Source organism: Excalfactoria chinensis, chromosome 24, assembly GCF_039878825.1.
Source record: "Excalfactoria chinensis isolate bCotChi1 chromosome 24, bCotChi1.hap2, whole genome shotgun sequence".
Classification (NCBI taxonomy): domain Eukaryota; kingdom Metazoa; phylum Chordata; class Aves; order Galliformes; family Phasianidae; genus Excalfactoria; species Excalfactoria chinensis.
This window is the reverse complement of record NC_092848.1, coordinates 50,513-68,772: the sequence shown is the minus strand read 5'-3', so window position 1 is coordinate 68,772 and position 18,260 is coordinate 50,513. Positions and strand designations below refer to the sequence as shown.

General features: G+C 37.8%; 1 protein-coding gene across 3 annotated transcripts; it reads right to left on the bottom strand.

Moving 5' to 3' along the window:
• Positions 1-490: 490 nt before the first annotated feature.
• Positions 491-18,259, bottom strand: BRCA1 (BRCA1 DNA repair associated). 3 transcript variants are annotated; one of them, XM_072356515.1, is made up of 21 exons: positions 18,060-18,259; positions 17,025-17,122; positions 15,864-15,917; positions 15,510-15,590; positions 14,690-14,778; positions 14,453-14,598; positions 14,077-14,185; positions 13,354-13,399; positions 12,937-13,052; positions 9,084-12,428; positions 8,335-8,420; positions 7,421-7,595; positions 6,326-6,651; positions 5,267-5,354; positions 4,348-4,425; positions 3,964-4,004; positions 3,766-3,849; positions 3,302-3,356; positions 2,876-2,949; positions 2,566-2,626; positions 491-1,548 (listed from the first exon to the last, which is right to left on the bottom strand). In XM_072356515.1, exons 2-21 carry the CDS (start codon positions 17,102-17,104, stop codon positions 1,439-1,441), a joined length of 5,244 nt encoding a protein of 1,747 aa, XP_072212616.1. In that variant the 5' UTR covers positions 17,105-17,122; positions 18,060-18,259; the 3' UTR covers positions 491-1,438. The 3 variants fall into 3 exon arrangements, with proteins under 3 accessions (XP_072212616.1, XP_072212617.1, XP_072212618.1); XM_072356516.1 differs by having other exon boundaries at positions 14,453-14,562; positions 18,060-18,249; XM_072356517.1 differs by lacking the exon at positions 17,025-17,122 and having other exon boundaries at positions 18,060-18,249.
• Between the last annotated feature and the right edge of the window lies 1 nt (position 18,260).

Sequence of the window (18,260 nt, the reverse complement as noted above, 5' to 3'; positions counted from 1 at the left end):
ACTGAGGAGTCTCCATGGGGAGCCAGAACAAAGAAGTTCATGCATCTTCTACTTATGGAACTAATATGGTTAAAGAAGTTGGCATGCACATCACACTTGTTCACTCCTCTTGGCATTCCCTCCACTCTTCCACCGGCTGCCTTTTGTTTACAGCAGCAAAAAGCATTGGACTTTCTGTGGGACTGGGACAGGACAAACTGCAGCCCCTGCATTCTGGCTGCTAGAGTCAAATAAATATTAAGAGGGCAGTGGCCTGTAGGAGACTATGTGATGATCAGCAAAACAATTGGCTGCTACAGGAAAACAGAGGGTTTGCTGAGCAGAGCTGAACAAATCAGGGAGACACTTTCTGAAAACAATTTAAACACTGCAATATTTACAAACAAATCTTTACGTAAGTTTCCATAGATAATCTAGCACCATTCAAGAACCAAACAATGATCTGAGATAATCTATAAGCTTTTATTATGATTTTTTTTTTTTTAAACAACTTTATGAAAACAGGTTCTGAGGGTACAGAACTATTTTGTTGAACTGCTTGGAAACAAAGAAGCAATATAGTTTCTTCAATAAAAAGCAATACATCTCTTCAGTTTCATTCTGCAGACAGGGACTATTAGAAACAGATTCTTACAAAGCTTATTGTAAGTCACCAGGATACTAAAGTGCCTCTATTAATTATCTCTTCCTAGTTGCCACATACACTCTCAAAAGAACAACAAAACGCTGGCAAAAGCTTGTTGTTTTAAGAATTGGTTTGTTTTAGGAATCAAGTGCAAGCTGTATAGGTCACTTGTGTGGTTACAGAGTTTAAACTGATATCAAAGTGTCCTAACTACAGGAGTGCTGTTTGTAGTTTTCAGAACAGCTATAGTCCACAGACTAAGGTTATCCATGCACTGCTAACCACAAAATAGTTTTTCTTCATATTGATATTCAGGCAAAATGAAAATGTAAAGATTTGGGAATGCAAGTGTGTTTTAATTTAACCTGAGCCCAGTATTAGTCTTATAAATAAGTATTCCTCCAGGATGTCCTTAAATATATAGGCAGAAACTGTCTGGGATGGTAAATAATGCATCACTGTTTCTCTGAGGAGGCCACGTTCTATACTTTTTCCTCCCCTCCCCCCCACCCTACCCCAAGTTGGGTTCTAACTTCTTTTGCATAACTTATTTTACATGAGTTTTAAAGGACTGTTTTGAAATTAGAAATGTTAATCTTTAAAGAACAAGATGGCAACAAAGATGGAAACTTTCTTTATACAGTAATATTAACAATAAAAATACTTAAGTAACAAATATGTACTTATTAACTCTGAGAAACAACACTACAAGCACAATTTCTGCACATTACTTACAAATCCATAGCTCTTCAAACAATTACTCAAGTATCAGTACTGATAAGAACTCCTGTGCAACAGAAAAAGAACTGCAGATCAGTCTTGGGACAACAGGTAAGCATCCAACTCTTGGCACTTAAAGCAAGCAACGCTGTCTAACACCCACTCTCGAGTCACCACAATGACATTATTCTTCTGCTGGATGGCTGCAAGACAAAGAACCAGGATAAAACAATTATAAATTAGGCAAAGCAAATTTAAAGTGAGCTTACTGATATCTTTCACAGGGAACTGTATGTTTTGACCCCTTAAAGTCCTTGATAAAAAAAAGCAAGAATCTAAAAACAGCAGTGTGATACTACTATTCCTTTTAACAGTGCTGGCTGTATTGCTGCTCCATAAAGAATAGATGCTCAGCAAGTGGCCTGGCAGGAAGTCTGGAACAGCAACAAATTACACTAAAAATCAGAGACTGCAGTCCTCATTATCCTTTAATTTAGGATCTCAGTGACAGAAGCTCTCTTCCTGTCTACTCAGGCACGCGGACTACATGATCTCAATATGAGAAGCAACAGAAATTACTGAGGTGTTCCCAGACTGTTACTCATTGCTTCAAGGGTCTTTATTTTCTTTTCTCCCAGTGACACTGAAACAGCTGTTGTATTAAACATTACTTTCCTGCTCCATTATTTTGTTGCTCACTAGCTTCCATTCAACCCACAACTCCCACCATCTCATGTTAAAAGGCACCTGAGGCACCTGCACTTCCAAAAACCTCATTGTTTCTTCTAGAGCCTCTTCACTCCAGATACACAGTTATCAAGCATTAACTGATATTTTTTCCAGACCAGGAGAATGTTGTCCCATTCAAGACTTTCTACTAGATCATATTAGTCTAAAGGCATGCTTTTCCAGCTTTTATAAAGGTTTCTGTAAAGTCAATAACATGCAGGACAATTGAGCCTACAACATACATACAACAACAGGAACATATTTACATATTTTTACAACAAGCTACAATACTGTCTGATAGACCATCTTTTAAAACTATTTCTTGAAATAATATAGCTTGTCCTTTCAGGCTTCTTTCAAGACCTACCTCTGCCTTCACAAGCATTTTATTTCCATTCCTCTACCTCTGATATTTAACTATCTAAAACACCAAGGTGATAAAGACACTCAACATGTACCATGAAACAATCCATGACAATAAGTAGTCTTACCTTCATAACTTGTGCCTTCCATCCAAGCATCTGGCTGCACAACAACAACAGCAGTGGAATTCTAGGATTCCAAGATAAGAAAGAAATGCTACTGTTATCTGTCCGCCTTTAAAACCTATCATCAGTGAGTGGTAACAGAGTGATAACTGGGCTGATTCTGCTTCTTCACTTTGGAGTGGACTTTAAGAGGTAGTGAAAGGAGAACATAATTCTTTGACAAACCCATGAAGGCCACATAACCTTTCAACATGTACATTAATTAACATGGTGAATGGTGTGTAGCTAAGCACAACATTCATTTAACACTTACTACTTTGTGAGTGAACAGATGAAGTTGTTTCACTACCGAGGCACCACAAAGCTCCAATATCCATTCCAAATGTCCTGGAGGAGGAGCAAACAAACAAACAAAACAAGAGACAGTCTTACAGATAAACAGTCTTACTAGTGTGCTCTACAAACGGAGACAGAAATTAGATGAAAGACCTATTTTGAAGTACAGGAGAACCACCAGAGCATTTTCCTGATGCACCTGCTGAGATCACCTGAAATGAGGAGAACACTGTTTCTGTTCTATCTGTATCTCAAATAAGTACTTTGGAATTATCAGGGTAAAGAAGGAACAAGAGGCCAAATGCAAAACCTGATGAATGCATGAAGTTTTCCTTCACATTTTTATATTTTAAATAAATATTTCAATAATGAAAGTTTATTCAGTTCCACCAAAATCACATACCTGTAGTCATACCAGTGAAAGGTCCATAGCAGCAGATCTCAAAGTCTTTAAAGATCTGAAAAACAAGGAATGTGTTAACAATACACATATGATATGTTTACAGGACACCTACAGCATGCTTATTCCATTGCACTTCCAGGACTCAATGATCTAAGCACTGTTTTGCAAAGCTTAACTGAAGCTTTTTTTGTGTGAGATTCTTTTGTTTTGCATGTTATTAAAAAAAATAAATAAATCAAGCTCATGCTATTCTAGACTGACATTATAAAAAGATATCATCCACTCTAAGTGCAGAAAGTCACTTTCATACATGAAATGTGAGCTCTACCAGTGGCACTGAAAAATACACTCCATTTGTACAACTCTATACATTATAGAACTGGAAAATGTTCCAGATAGGCAGGCTACAACATATCTTGAACAGTCATGTCCAGACAGGATTTTCTTCCCTGATATGCTCATACCTTTTCAGCCAGACTTTGCCTAGCTCTCTTAGGACCCTGGTGGTTTCTGCCATTGATTACATCTCCTTTAACTTCAAAGTTCTCCTGGAACATGACATAAACAAGCAACCTTAAGTCAGAAACTGAGAACACATTCCTGGTCAAACTTGATGTTTCACTCAAGATTAAAAAAAATAAATAAAATCATAAACAATTTACCTCATCCAGTATTCTGCCTTCTTTAAAAGACTGAATTATCCCTAAACAAAAACAGAACAAGTCAAGTTATTCTATCCAGAAAAATCTGATACCAAGCAACTCAGATTTAAATTAAGAGGGAGAAAAAGGCTATTGTCAGGGAAAGGAAGAATCTAAAGTGTCTATCTGAAAGCAGGAAAAAAAAAAAAACAAACAACAAAAAACATTCAGAAGACAAAGATGCTTGATCTTACTGCTGTGTTAATTTGAATATGCTGACATAATATTCAAGATACGTAAATATGTATATTTTTTCCTATGTATATGTTTTATTTGGAACAACAGGAGTGTACGTTTGTAGTAGAAGGGCAGAGACTACCTTCCTTCAAAATAACTTATACTCACACTGGTAACTAACCACCCATTTTCTTCCTGCAATACCCAGAAAGTACTTCAACGTCCGTTCACATACCAGCTCCTCATCTGCAGGGTAAATAAGATCAAAGCAATCTTTCAGTTTTGCCACTAGTGAAAGCACCTCAGATAGTTCATATCTAAAAGCAAAAGAATCGTGCTAAGTGAGGCAAGGGAAATATTAAGACCAAAGACCAGAAAGGCTCAGAAATTCTATAACTTTTTTTTTTTTTTTTTTTAAAAGCTAGTCAGTACAGATAAAAGGCAAGGAAAGGCATGAATACTATCACAACACAGGACACTGAGGATTCAGTGCCCAATGTTCGCATAAACATTTATGCTACTAGCTCTCTTGGCTCCTCTTCTGCTCTACTGACACAGGTACAAGTTTCAGAAGGCAGTCTATCCTATCTGTATTTGTATGAAGGCAGAACAACGTAGCCCTCCAAAACAATATGGTCGTACTGTTTATGATACACTTGGAAAAAAACACAAAAACAATTCCATTGGTGAGGAACAACAGGACTTTCCAGCTCCCTTTTTGAATTGGTTTATAAAAGCAGTAATGTATCACATGAGGGACTGAATGACATGAGGGACTGAATCCAAACATGAACCACCCAGAAGTGCTTCTGTGACAGTACGTAGCTTACCCACATTCAGATTTGGCCCAAAATATTTTGCTCTAACAACTTTTTAAAAGCACAAAAGGAAACAAAACACTCCCTCACTGATTCTGTGAAACAGAATTATAGATTTGTATACCCAAATGTATGTAAACAAAAAATTATGAACAACATCTCCTCTAACATTTAAATTTGTTGCCAAACCATCTGCTTCTTGCTTAGTTGTTAGTCAGTTGTTTTTACTTGTGTAAACTTGGGGTCTGTTCACATCTCTCCCAACAAACCTGTTTTCATTACGACGTGGGTTGTTCCATCAGTTATGTGATTAGAGAAAGCACTCTGAGTTTTTCTGGCAAACTTCTGGACCATCAACTGAAAAGCAGTTAGAAAATGGACAGCTAGCAAAACATGTTGAGATAAACAAGCAATTCCAGTTCATAGGAAAATAATGTGGTTACTTGAGTAAGTTTATCATATGTAACTTGTCAGAAGCTTTCACAGTAAAATTTAACAGATATAAATACATTCTAATACACATAAAAAAAAAAAGCATCTAAAGTTACTTTCTCCTTAGATAAAACTGCTATGCATACTATTAGCACAGCTTAAACCTCGCAAAAGCAGCTACCCAAGCAAACAATAATGAACAAAAGTCTGCACAGCTGAATTTTTAATACCAATTAATAGTAGTTTTCTTTCTGAGAAGATTACTGAAAAATATACAGATGTAGGAAAGCCCTTTTCACCAGTGTTCTCCACAGTAGTTGGTCATCAGATCACCAAATGCTGTAAGTAATACTGAGAGGAGAGCAGACTATTTCATTATTTATGATTACATTCTTAAGCCAGGTAATTTTTGGGAAGAAAAAAAAAAAAAACAACAACAATGACTATACGCTTCTTTTACTAAATGAGAATTAACTCCAAAAGCTGACTAAATTACAACTGTGGTTTGGAATTGAGCAATATTAGAACAATATGGTATTTATGAAGCTGACAAGTAGTTTTTATGATCTTTGTATGCATCTTTCTTTAGAAATGTTTAGAAGAGCAGGCATTGCAACATTTGTTTGCCAAGACATTCTAATAATTCCAAAACATGTTTTGGAATAACACATTTTCCTCCTAGACAGTAGGAAGTCTCCTAAAATGTTCAGAGTTCCCCAAGCTTCATAGTGCTGTTTTTAGGCCTCATTCTTCATATTCCTGGTTACCGTAGCTACAAACAGCAATTCCTGTAATATTAGTTTCCTGTACAAGATCTTATCTCTACATGGAGGACTACAACAATCAACGGGTATATTAACATGTATATATTTCTAAGCATTCCAAAATATACTCACATGTTCACTTTGGTTCAGACCGGATGCCACAATTGACATTTCTGTCCTGTAAGTCATACCTGAACTTGCAGCATTTTCTTTCCCAGCTGAATTGTGCAGTACAGATGTAGGAAAACATACACTTCTCTTTGATTTACATATTTGAACACTTTTTTTGTTATCACTCTGAGATACAGTGGAATTATCTGTTGCTTCTGCTGTTTGAGGGCAAGGATGCTTTATAGAAGAGGAAGAGCTATTTGGATTCCTGGTCACATTTACACACAGAACTGGTAAAACAGATTTCTTACTTAGCTTGGTCTCAGGGTCATGCTCAAACACATTTTCTAGAGGAAAAGAGAAATTAAACTTTTAAGTAACTTCACATTTCATTCATAGTGGAGAGCTGTTGTGTCATCTTAAATTTACATGCTGGAGTAATCTCCTATGCTTATTTATTTGCTTATTGTTCAGCATTTCAGATACTGTTATTTACAAAAGTAAGATTTCAGTTAACATACCATGTAGCTAGAACATAGTATTAAACAGGCCACGAGCAAAATTGCAGTATTTAATGTATTACACTAAACACCACGTTACCATATTTGTGTTCAGAAGCAGTAGAAAGGCATTTATTTGAGAGTTGGAAGGTTCCTGTAACTTGTAAGAAACTGACAATAATTCTAAACAGTTTAGGCTTTTACAAAGAAGAAGTCTGTATTCTAGAATAAAAAAAGTAAAATCATATTGCATTAATTTTCTACTCTGAAGTAAACGAATCATTAATTTCCTGAATTCATTCTCCAACATTCTATTTGTAGTTGTTATCTATAATAGTTTTGCTTATTGGGTTTAGCAATGTCACATTTCAAAAATCTGTCCTATGAACCAACAGAATATTCTCATGCTGCAGTAAAATTCATGTAATTCAATGAGCCTTATTAACTGAGTGTTGATTAAAGACTAACCAACCAGTCTCTCGGTTTTAATTACGCTGTGATTATTTTCAGCTTAAAACATTAACAAGATACGGTAGCACCACAGTAAAAACTATACACAGTAAAGCACGATAAGTCACTAAATGGCTTTGTATTCCAGGTTTTCCTTGATATTTACCTGTTTCTTGCCTCATCTGCTCCATTTCAAGTGTTCCTCCACTATTGGAATATGGCAGTTCCCTATATAGGGGCAATACCTCAGTGTCCTGACTTCCATGCTGCTTTAGCACTGCTTCAAGTACAGCCATTTCTTGTTGTAGCTTTTTTAGGTTATTCTGCATAGCATTTTTCTGCTGCAAGCGATACACAATTGTGCCAATGTTAGCAAGCTCAGTTTTCAACAGTATGATTAATTTTTTCAAATACTTTATAAAGTACCAGAATAATTTTGAATTACTCGTTACTACATGCTCAAAAGACAGCTGTAGTGCTCTTAACAAATAATGAACATATGCTGTATCAAAAGAAAATAATATTTGAGAAGGGATACCGTGCTAGATAGACTTTTCAATGGACAGTACTTTTTAAGTTTCACATATGTATTATTCAGTAATATTGATATTGAATGCTTTCTTAATCTTTACCCGTAAAAGGTAAAGACTATTCCTCTAAACATAAAGACAAGATTTGCTGGTCTGTATTGTCACCAATTACTGTAAGTCGCCATCAAAAAAAAGACAATGTAGGAAAATCTGAGGCTTCCATCAGTGGTCAAGTATGGAGATTTATTAACAAGCATCTCCTGCAATTAACCACTGTAATCGATACCACAGAACAAGTAAAATCCATTATAATAGAATGCCACCATGGAAAACAGCGGGAAAAATAATGGCATAGAAGCAGCTCTACAGTTCTTGATTAATCATGTTTTACTATGGTTATGAATATAACCTAGCCGCACAAAGAATCACACTGAAAGCTGTTTCCCATGGCACTGACTTTGCAGCTTTTGCTTATATCCCAGAATGCACACTAGCCAATTATACTGGAAACATACATAAACCACTTTTGGAATGCAGAGCATGAACTCACCTGTGTGGAAAGAATTTCACCCTGAGAAAAGTGTTCACGTGAATCCTCTACGCAACTTGTTTCACCGTTGTATCCAGATGCTTCACCTTGAAGGAAAGAAAATCCAAGTTAGTTAGAAAAGAAAATCCAACAACAACCACCCACAATTTCTCTTATCACACAGCCCTCCTAGCCAACTGCTAACTGTAAAGATAAAATAAGAAGGTTGTGAAAGACTTAAGTGAGAAGCAAAGATCTACTTCAAATAAACATTCCAAAAAATACCATGTCACAGGTATGGCAAAATAAGCAGAAGTCAAGGTAAATGGTTGTAACAGTAATGAGAGTGTTAAATATTTAGAAGTTATTAAAATATCAAAACAAATACCTCAGAATTCTACAGCCAATTTCAACAAACATCTCACTGACAGTAATAGCTTAGGTACACCCTATGAAACTCTGCTGATAGATCCAAGCATTGCCGTTGCATCAGCAACACTAGTATTTCCACTCAAAAATTAATTCCCATCAGACAGGCTATTGCTGTCCTCTGGGGCCCAGCCTATTGGTTTTTTCCCTGAAAAAGGAATTTTACTACATTAATTTTCAGGAATCAGTCACCAAGGACTGATTTTTTTTCTGTCCTGACTGTTCATAGCTGATACATTACTTTACAAAGGCAAGCACACAAATATGAAGTTCCCATGCAAACGTCAAGAACCCAATGATATCACTAATACAGCTGAAGAGATAAAAATCTTGGTTTGTACCTAGGTTTGCCCCCATGTTTGGATCTTCTTGGTACTCATCGCTGGAGCTATTTTTTCTTCTCTTCAGCCCTCCACTGCAACACTGAAGACCTTCTTTACTCTTATTTACATTGCTCACTTGTGTTAAAGTTTTCCTCAGCTCCTGTGCTCCATCAACTAATTCTTCAGACATGTTGGACTGTGAAGAAAATAAGTTCACAGAGCATTCTGACTCCTGGCTTGGTGAAACACACTCATTGCTTGGGTCAGCATCAAGGATTTTCTGCTCATTATTTTCATTAAGACATTCACTGTCAGGCAACAGGCTGGGATTTGCTGAAGACTGTACCACAGATGTCACCTGTTTTTTGATCTGCAAAGGCGTGCTTACTGATTTGCCGAACATTAATTCCTGAAAACATGGTAAATCTTCATCCTCACTAGATTCTTCATCTGAAGATTGCAGTTTCTGGACTCTTCTCCGAGACTTTTGAATACCTTCAGAACTTGGACTACAGCTAACAACTGAGTCATTTACTTCGTTCACCAGGGCAGCACCACTTCTTTTTACAAACACAGCAGATGTGTCTTTCCTATTAGTTACGTGAAAGCTGGTGCTTTCTTCAGTATCGTTGTCAGAGCACAGTAAGCCATCAGGGGTTTCAGATAGATCTGTAAATTCACTGCGGCCTTTAAGAGATTCTTCTAGTGCCTCTCTACCTAAACACTCTGACAATCCTGTGCTGACAGTTTCAATTACTCGCTCTTCGTTGCCCTTTACCAGACTTCTCTCTCTTTTGCTACTTTTTTTTTCAGTGACTTTGCAGTTGAATTCAGCTGGATTTTGTTGACAAGCTGTAGGAAAAACCATTGGACTGAGCTGAAAATGCTGCATCAGTTCTTTGCCATCAACTTCAGCCTTTTCCACTTGATTGCTTTCTGAACTGAAGTGTGTTTCACTGACTGTGTTCAGGTCTGTTGTTTGGAAAGCACACTCTTCTGTATTATTCTGATCACTTTGACTTCTACTGCTTCTGACTGGATTCAGTCTCAGTTTGCTTTCTACCCTTATGTCAGCTGACAACGTCTCTTCACTTCCCTGCTCTCCCTTTTGTGGTCTGTTTCTGCCTTCATTCCTAGCAGCACGCATTCTTACTAGTTTTGTAAGATTCCCATGATTTGTGACCTTTGAAACATCTTCCTGATTCTTTGTAGTGTGCACACATTCAGCATCGCTGACAAAGCCTGACACAGGGCTAACATAAGCAGATTCACAGGTCTCAAACTTCTCACAAACACTGCTCAGATTTTCAGCAGTTGTTTTTTCTTCTTGTAAGTTTTCTGTCTTTAAATATTCACCATGCCTTTTTTCTACCCGATCAAGACATGAAATATTTTGTTCAGATGCAACATCATCTGTGGTACATGCCTTCACAGGAGTAGGATAAAGACTAAAAGACTGCCGTTTTGAACTCCTAAATATATTTCGCAGATACTGCGTGTCTAACTCACTGTCTTCAGCCTCCGTGGTCAACTCTGAAGCATTTTCAGCCATTGGTGACTTCCCAGTTCTGAAGTCCTCAGGAACATTCTGTGAACAGCATCCTTTGTCGTGAGGAAAAGTAGTACATGACCCAGACCTCTTCTCTTCAGTCAGGATGGAAGCAGTGTGTAGAACAGTCTTTGAAGGAGACTGCTGGAGGAAAAGTCTACCTAGCATTTCACCTTCTCGAGAACCTGCTCTGGGTGAAGGGAAATTAAAATCTGAATGTTGACAAGTAGATATAGGATTGAAGAGACTGTTTTTTGCCATATCAGCTGAATTCTTTGGACTAATCTGTATTCCATTTTCTTTCAGATCAGCACCATTCTGATCAGCGAGTGATATGCAACTCAATATACCCTGCTGTTCCCCTGGGTCTCTGCACTGGGAATTGTGACCTAACACATTCTTTTCAACTCCAAAGACAGACCCTACTGGAATACTGTCAGAATTTCTTGCTTCTTTAAGTCTCATTTTTCCTGTTTCTTTTTTGATCTCTTCAGAAAGTAGCTGAAGCCTCCTGCTGCGTCTGACCTGTTTTTGCTCACAATCAACTTTGCTTGGTTCTTCACTGCTTGGACAGCTATCAATCAGTGGCTCATCTGGATCAAAGGAACCTGGGTTTCTATCAACTAAGTGTATAGCAGACCTGATTCTAGTTGAACGTCTGCATTCTTTTGCTGCAGAGCATGTATTCTTAGAGCTCTTCTGATCAGAGTTATTCAGTACCAGCTCTCCATCAGAGTGCTTGCCTGATACCTTTTCAGTAGCATTTTTCCACTGTAATCCTCCTTCTTCAAATTCTGCTGGTGTACTACCCTTTCTTTTTTCAATGAGGGAATTCTCCTTAACAGCAGAATTTTCATCACATTTTTTCTTCTTGGCATCTCCAAGGCTGGAGTTAATACCCTGGGGACATCTATCTGCCTCTTCTAGGTCTTTCTTCCTGACAAAGTCTTCAGGCTGAAGGACACGGGCAGGCTTCCTTTTTCGCTTTAGTCTGTCTTTTCTGGAATTATTCAAGCACTCCTCTTCAACAGCCACATCTTTTTTTGTAGCAGGCAAAGTGTCTCTCAAGATAGTAGAGGGATTTGACTTCCTCCCTCTCTCATATGTTTTCCCAAATATTTTGTCATTGATGCTACATGTTGTTTGTTTTGTCCATCTCTTGTTTCTTTCAACCACTGCAAATTCCACAGAATCTACTATAGGGTTGGTCCTCTCTGAAATACACGAATCTTTATCTGATAGAGAAATATCTCCTTCGCCTGAAGCATCAGTTACTTCAGCAGGATCATTCTGGGATGAACTGGAAGACAGAATTTCATTGCTTTTTGAAAACCAATCATTGACTTTCTGAATGCTTTGCTTCAGTCTCTTCCTAGAGACCTCATGAAGGGTAGAACAGTGATGTATCTTTGGCTGGAGTAGTTTCTCCACAGGAGGTTCTTTTTCAGGTAAAGAATCATTCATGGGTTCGTACATTTCTACATCTTCCACACTCGGCACACAAATATCCTTTTCTTTTATCTTATGCAGTCTACTTTCTGAGCTATCTTCTAAGTCAAGCTCTTGGTTTTTACTGCTGCACTGAGTTTCCTCTGCATCCATTTTTTCTGCATTCTTAGAGAAAGATGCGTCATTATTCTTTAAAGGACTGACATTACCCATTCCATCACACTGTTCTGTGAGTAGGTCTTCATCAAAAACATTTAAAGGAGAACTCTGGCCCTCAATTGTGTTTACTTGGTTAGATTTGACATGTTCACCGATGTTTAGCATGCATTTCTTGCTCAAAGCTTCCTTCAAGAAATCAGTTTCACCTGAAGATTCATAAATGTTATAAATTATTAAGCCCCAATTCAAATGCATGAGAACAACAACAAGCTTAATAACTTCTGATTTTAAGAACTGCTCTTCTTTCCCTCCAAAAGAAAATATTACACTGAACAAACCTCTCACAAGAGAAAGGTAAAAAGTATCAAATTACATGACATACTTTCATCCAACTCCTTACATGAATTACTGGATACTTCTTTCAACTTATGTTACAAGGGATAATATAATGGTTTATGTAGAACAGAATTAGCTTTACACTTAGATTCAAATAGTATTTTTCTTTCTGTTCCTCTGCACAAAACATCCACATCAAGCATATAATTTACTGGCATTGCCTTGTATTTCAAAGTTACTGGCTGTAGGCATCAAAAGAACTTCAGAATGCCATACTGCAAGAATATGTATTTAATAACATGAAAGCAAAATACTAGCTTACGGCCCTTCATCCAAGCTTTCCTCTCAGTATTTCTGTCACTAAAATAACAAACATACCTATGACATCTGGTAAGATTATTTCTTTAGCAGCCAGCTTGAGTGGCTGTATATTGCAAGAACTTCCACGCTTCTCAGCACTCTTAGATTTTTCTAGCTCTTCTTTGTCTTCTAACCTGTTGGGAAGGTTTATGAAGGGGGAAAAAAAAAACAAAACAAAACACCACACAAAAACAAACAAACAAACCCAACCACACAACCACAAAAAAAATCTTACTTCCATTACAGAGCTAACTTCCATTAAGTACAGGCTCCTATTAGAACATAAGTTTTCTCCTTTTTGTTATTGGAAGTAGCTTTTGGAGAAATCAGGCTGCTGAATAGACAGTCATGCATGATTAAGCTTTGCTACGACTCAATTAAGAGTGCTGAGTTGTTATCTTCAAAAAATACAAATTCTCAATGACACTTACTTACCCAGTACCACTTGCCAGTACAGAAAGCTCTTCAGATGAATCAGTACCTAAAAACAAGTTTGCTGTTACTCTTCTTTGGAACAAATAAAGATTTCTTGTCAGATCCAGGTTTTATCATCACAGAAGTGTGCATGGTTAGTTCTTTACAGAAGTAGATGTCTTCAAATTTTATCAGACAAGATCAAGTTCAATTGCCTTTAATTATCATCATTTCTATGTACAAATACAGAGCTCTGGTATAAAGTTATGTTATCACATCCATGATATTTTTAAATATAATAAATACCGGTAACAGAGTTAGCAAGAGTTTTAGTTTCCAAAGTTCTACAGGAACAGCTGCCAGCACTTAGAATTTAAAACCGTAAGTCAGAACAATATGTCTCAGATTCTTTGCTTGATATTAGCATAAAGGGGGAAAAAACAAACAAACAAACCCAAAAACCAAGGTAATGAATACTACCTGTTAAAAGGAACACTTGCTATGTTGAAGGAACAGGGAAAGAAACAAGAAAACAACAACAACAAAAAACTATGCACTGCATCTATATAATTTCTTGCAGCACTCAGCATGAGATAGAGATTTGAATTTCACATCTCATTCTTTAATATGATTAAGATACAGCCCTAAGCACTAGCAAACAAGTCTGAACTTCAACGCCTTCCATTACTTTGCAAGTGTTATACTAAGATCAAAAGGTATGTATGCATGTACTATAGCTCTTACCAAGCTCTATCAGTACACCCTTCCCACTGCCATGTTTCTGTTTTTTGCTTCTTAGGGAATACCCTTCGACCCTGTTGTCTGTAAGCTGTGGATCCACATTAGCTTCCCACTGACAGGAGAATAGAAATCAATAGTTATAACAGTAGATTATTTAAGCAAAACAGAGATCTGAGTGCAAACTAAAATCTCAAATTCCATTCATCTATGTATATGCACATACTCCAAGTAAAAAAAACAAAACAAAAAAAACCCCAAACTAAAACCAACAAAAAAACCAAAACAACAACAAAAAAAACAACAAAACAAAAACAGAGCATTTCAAAATTCATTGCATACACACACACACACACACACACACACACAGAAAAAAAGTCACCAAGGAATAGTTCTCTTGTCCATTTTCTTTAGCGCTTTTCTTCCTGTTTCTGAAACCCTTACTCTGGATGACAGAACTGTTATTACCGAGGAGCTCAGCAGTAGCAGCATCTGTGGATGTTTTAGGAAAATAATGGCTGCTTAAAACTGAAAAGACAAAAAAGATGCAAAAATATTTGCCTCACACTTCACAAGACAACATGTATTATTTATTCCTGTAAGTAATTCCAATACTTACATTTTACTCCAGTGTCAAGTTCAAATGCACTGATAGCTTCCAAAAATGCTTCAATTATCTTCTTAAATCTTGAATTTTCTTTGAGACTTCTGAAATAACACCATCATTGAAATGTTTCTAAGACAAATGTATGGGCAAGCTCTCAATAGTTCTCTGAGAATTTAGACTTAAAAAGGAAAGAGCAAAACTGCAAAGTAGCAAATGAACAACAAAGAACTGCTGCCAAGTAATACAACTCCCAAAACAGCCCACTCCAGAATTAAAACACTACCATAAAAAAATAAAAAAATTGCTACAATACTTTTCCTCACATATACCTAGCACAAAAAAACTAGTTGTAATGACTGGACAATAATACCATCTATACTTAATAGTAAAAAATGACAGCTCATTCAGTCAGCTGTTCCTTTTTTCAGTTTTCTGCTACAATAATTTTAAGACACGTAACACTATAACGCAACTGAAAGCATAGCAATAAGAGTGGGGTAGCAAAGTCTTTGCCTGTAGCCAAAGACAAGTCCAAATACAGCAGCTGTGGAATCAGAAACAAACAAAGAAAATTTGCTTACCTCTAGAAGACCTCAGGATACACTTGCTGCCACTGCCAACCCTTAAATGAGGTCCGGGAAGGGGTGGATCCAGTCCCCACCCCTTCCAGTCACTCAGGTGCACTGCATGCACCTGAGCTCTCCTGGGTTGGCCCTACCGTCCCACCAGATAATCAATCACTGTTTCAAACTGTTACTTTGCATTTCTGCTACAAGGCGATAGTTCATCTTTTCCTTAGAGAAAACTAAGTGCACTTGCAAAGATGCATTACCTCTTGGTAACTTCAGTCTTACACAGAGGACACTGGATTACACATTTTTTCTTTTTGCTGAGGAGTTTAAACATACAGAACCTAGAGAAAAGAATAATCACAATGTACCACTTAGTAGATATTCATTATTACACTGAATGCCTCTATTCTTGTTCTAATGTTAAGATGAATTCGTTGATCCACTTTGACATATCTGTAAAACTGCAGTTATTTCACAATGGACTTTTCCCCTTTAGAAGTTATACAGTAGGTAATCAAAACACAGTATACACCATTAGCAGTGAGGAGAAGTATGCGTGGAGAATAAGAATAGGTTGACTAGTAGGCACTATAACTTTAAGTTTGCAAACCTACCTGCAGAATATGTGATCACATTTTGTTGAAACTGGCTCTTTTATTACATCCAAACTGTAGAAAGAAAAAAGAAAAAGGAAAATGTGATTTTTGTGTTCTTGCTTGAAAATAGCAACAACAATACAAAATTCAGAAATACGGTGTTTTTTTGGACTTAAAAAAATTACAAAAGGGAGGAAAAATAGACCAGATTCGATCATTTCCCATTTGAGAACCAAGGACAGTATTAAACATTGTTATATAAAACAGATGTTATCAACTGCTTCCCAAAATCTTTGCATTTCTCTGGCAAAGAGATCACATATTCTAGTGATGCTATTCAGCAAAGGAGGAAATTCAGTGTTGGAACACTAACAGATTCTTTTTTACACTGACCACCTGTATTAAGAGCAAAGGACAGTGTAAAGCAGAGGTTCAGGAGTTCACTGGAAGAACAGCAGATGAAGGAAATGGTTTCAGTTTTAGTTCTTGTAACATTTTTTCCTAAGTCAAGTAATAAACAAGCCACCATTCAACGGCAACATCTCAGCAAGAATCCTGCTGTCTCTTCAAAGAGTTTGGATGCAAGGTCTTTTTTTTATTTTTTAATAGACATTCTACATTTTCTACTCTGTGCCTTTGTAAATGTTATCAACAAGGAAATTATTTTGGTTCTTCAAGGGCAAAACAAAGTAAATATTAATTACACCTAAAAAGATTTAAAGACATTTTCTACCACAGACAAAATAAATTTAAGCAATTTGGTTAAACAGATGCAAGAGTGTTTTAAAAGACTATCATGCACCCTAATTAGCTAGGCTTGAACTGAAACCTATGCCATTTTAGTATTTCTCTGCATTTAAAGAACTATGAACTGTGCTTAACTTTTAGAGACTAAAGACAGAGATCCAGGCTGGCTTGCAAACAATGCTCTAATCAGCTAATTTTTCCCCCCCACCTGGATAGAGCACTGATACCTTTAGGTTGTAATATATAAGAAATATTTACTGGAACACACTAACAAAATGTACTTCCTGTCACACATTTACTCTTATCCATCAATATATTTTGTTTTAAGAACACTATTCTTTATGTTTTTCTCATGATCACAGTATTGACAAAATATTTGAACAGAAGAAAAAAAAGAAAGACAAAGAGCACATTAATTATCTTAATGTCTACCAGACTGGACACTCCAAGTTCTTCTGCATGGCTGAAAGCACATTTTGCACATCTCCAATGGCAATCACTGACAAGTCCATCCTTCAGACCCCAAAACACTACAAACAAACAAAAAGTAACCAGCATTGTTTCTTATCCGTTGCATTCAAAGATCATGCTTTCTCCCACGTGGCTTTCCTATGATACATAAAATTACACAGGCCAACTTTATCCTGGGCTGCATCAACATAAGGGCTGGTGTTGGAGATTGTCCTCCTCTACACTGTCCTCGTGAGGCCACATCAGCAGTGCTGCATCAAGGCCTGGGGATCCCAGAACAAGCAAGATGTGGAGCTGGCAGAGCAGATTTAGAGGAGGCCATAAGAACGCTCAGAGTCTTGAGCACCTCTTCTATAAACACATGCCAAAGGAGCTGGGCTTATTCAGCCTGGAGAAGAGAAGGCTGCGGGGAAAACTTCACTATGGCCTTCCAGCAATCTAAGGGTGCTTACAAACAGGAAGCAGACAGACTTTTTACTTGGCCAGGTAGTGGCAGGACAAGGTAGAATAACTAAGGTAGAATAAATACGGTTTAATACCAAAAAGAAGCATTTAGGTCAGATGTGAGGAAGAAATTCATTACTCAGAGGTAGTGAGGTCCTGGCACTACTGGCCAGAACAGTGTGGGTGCCCCATCCCTGGAGGTGCCCAAGGTCAGGCTGGATAGGACCCAGGGCAGCCTGATTTGCAGCCTGATTTGCAGCCTGATTTGCAGCCTGATTTGCAGCCTGGGGCACCCAGTTCGTGGCAGAGGTAGGTCTGGCAGGGGGTACAAAGTCCCACCCAAGCCAACCATTCTATGATTCTATCTTGACCAAGGCTTACTCGGCACATTCAGTTCAAATCCATCCAGCCTCATAGACAAAAGCAAGGCAAATCAGGCTGACGGCAACGGCATTCAGCAGAAACTCAGCAGGCGAGCCCACCAGCACACCCGAGAGCTGACGGAGCTTTCAATGCAGATGCAGCCACAAAGGAGGCAACAGGAGCACTTACCTGAGGAACCCCGGGCACCGTCACCACCGTCCGGAAGAGACCAGCACGCACGTACAGCGCACCCTAGAAACAAAGACCAACGTTTCAGGCATCGCGCGGCAGCACCTCAGGGCTCCGCAGCAGAAAAGGCCCCAGCCCCAGCCCCACTCGGCCGCCTCTTGCGTGTCACATTTCGCGCCCTTTCCGTTAATGTAGAAACCG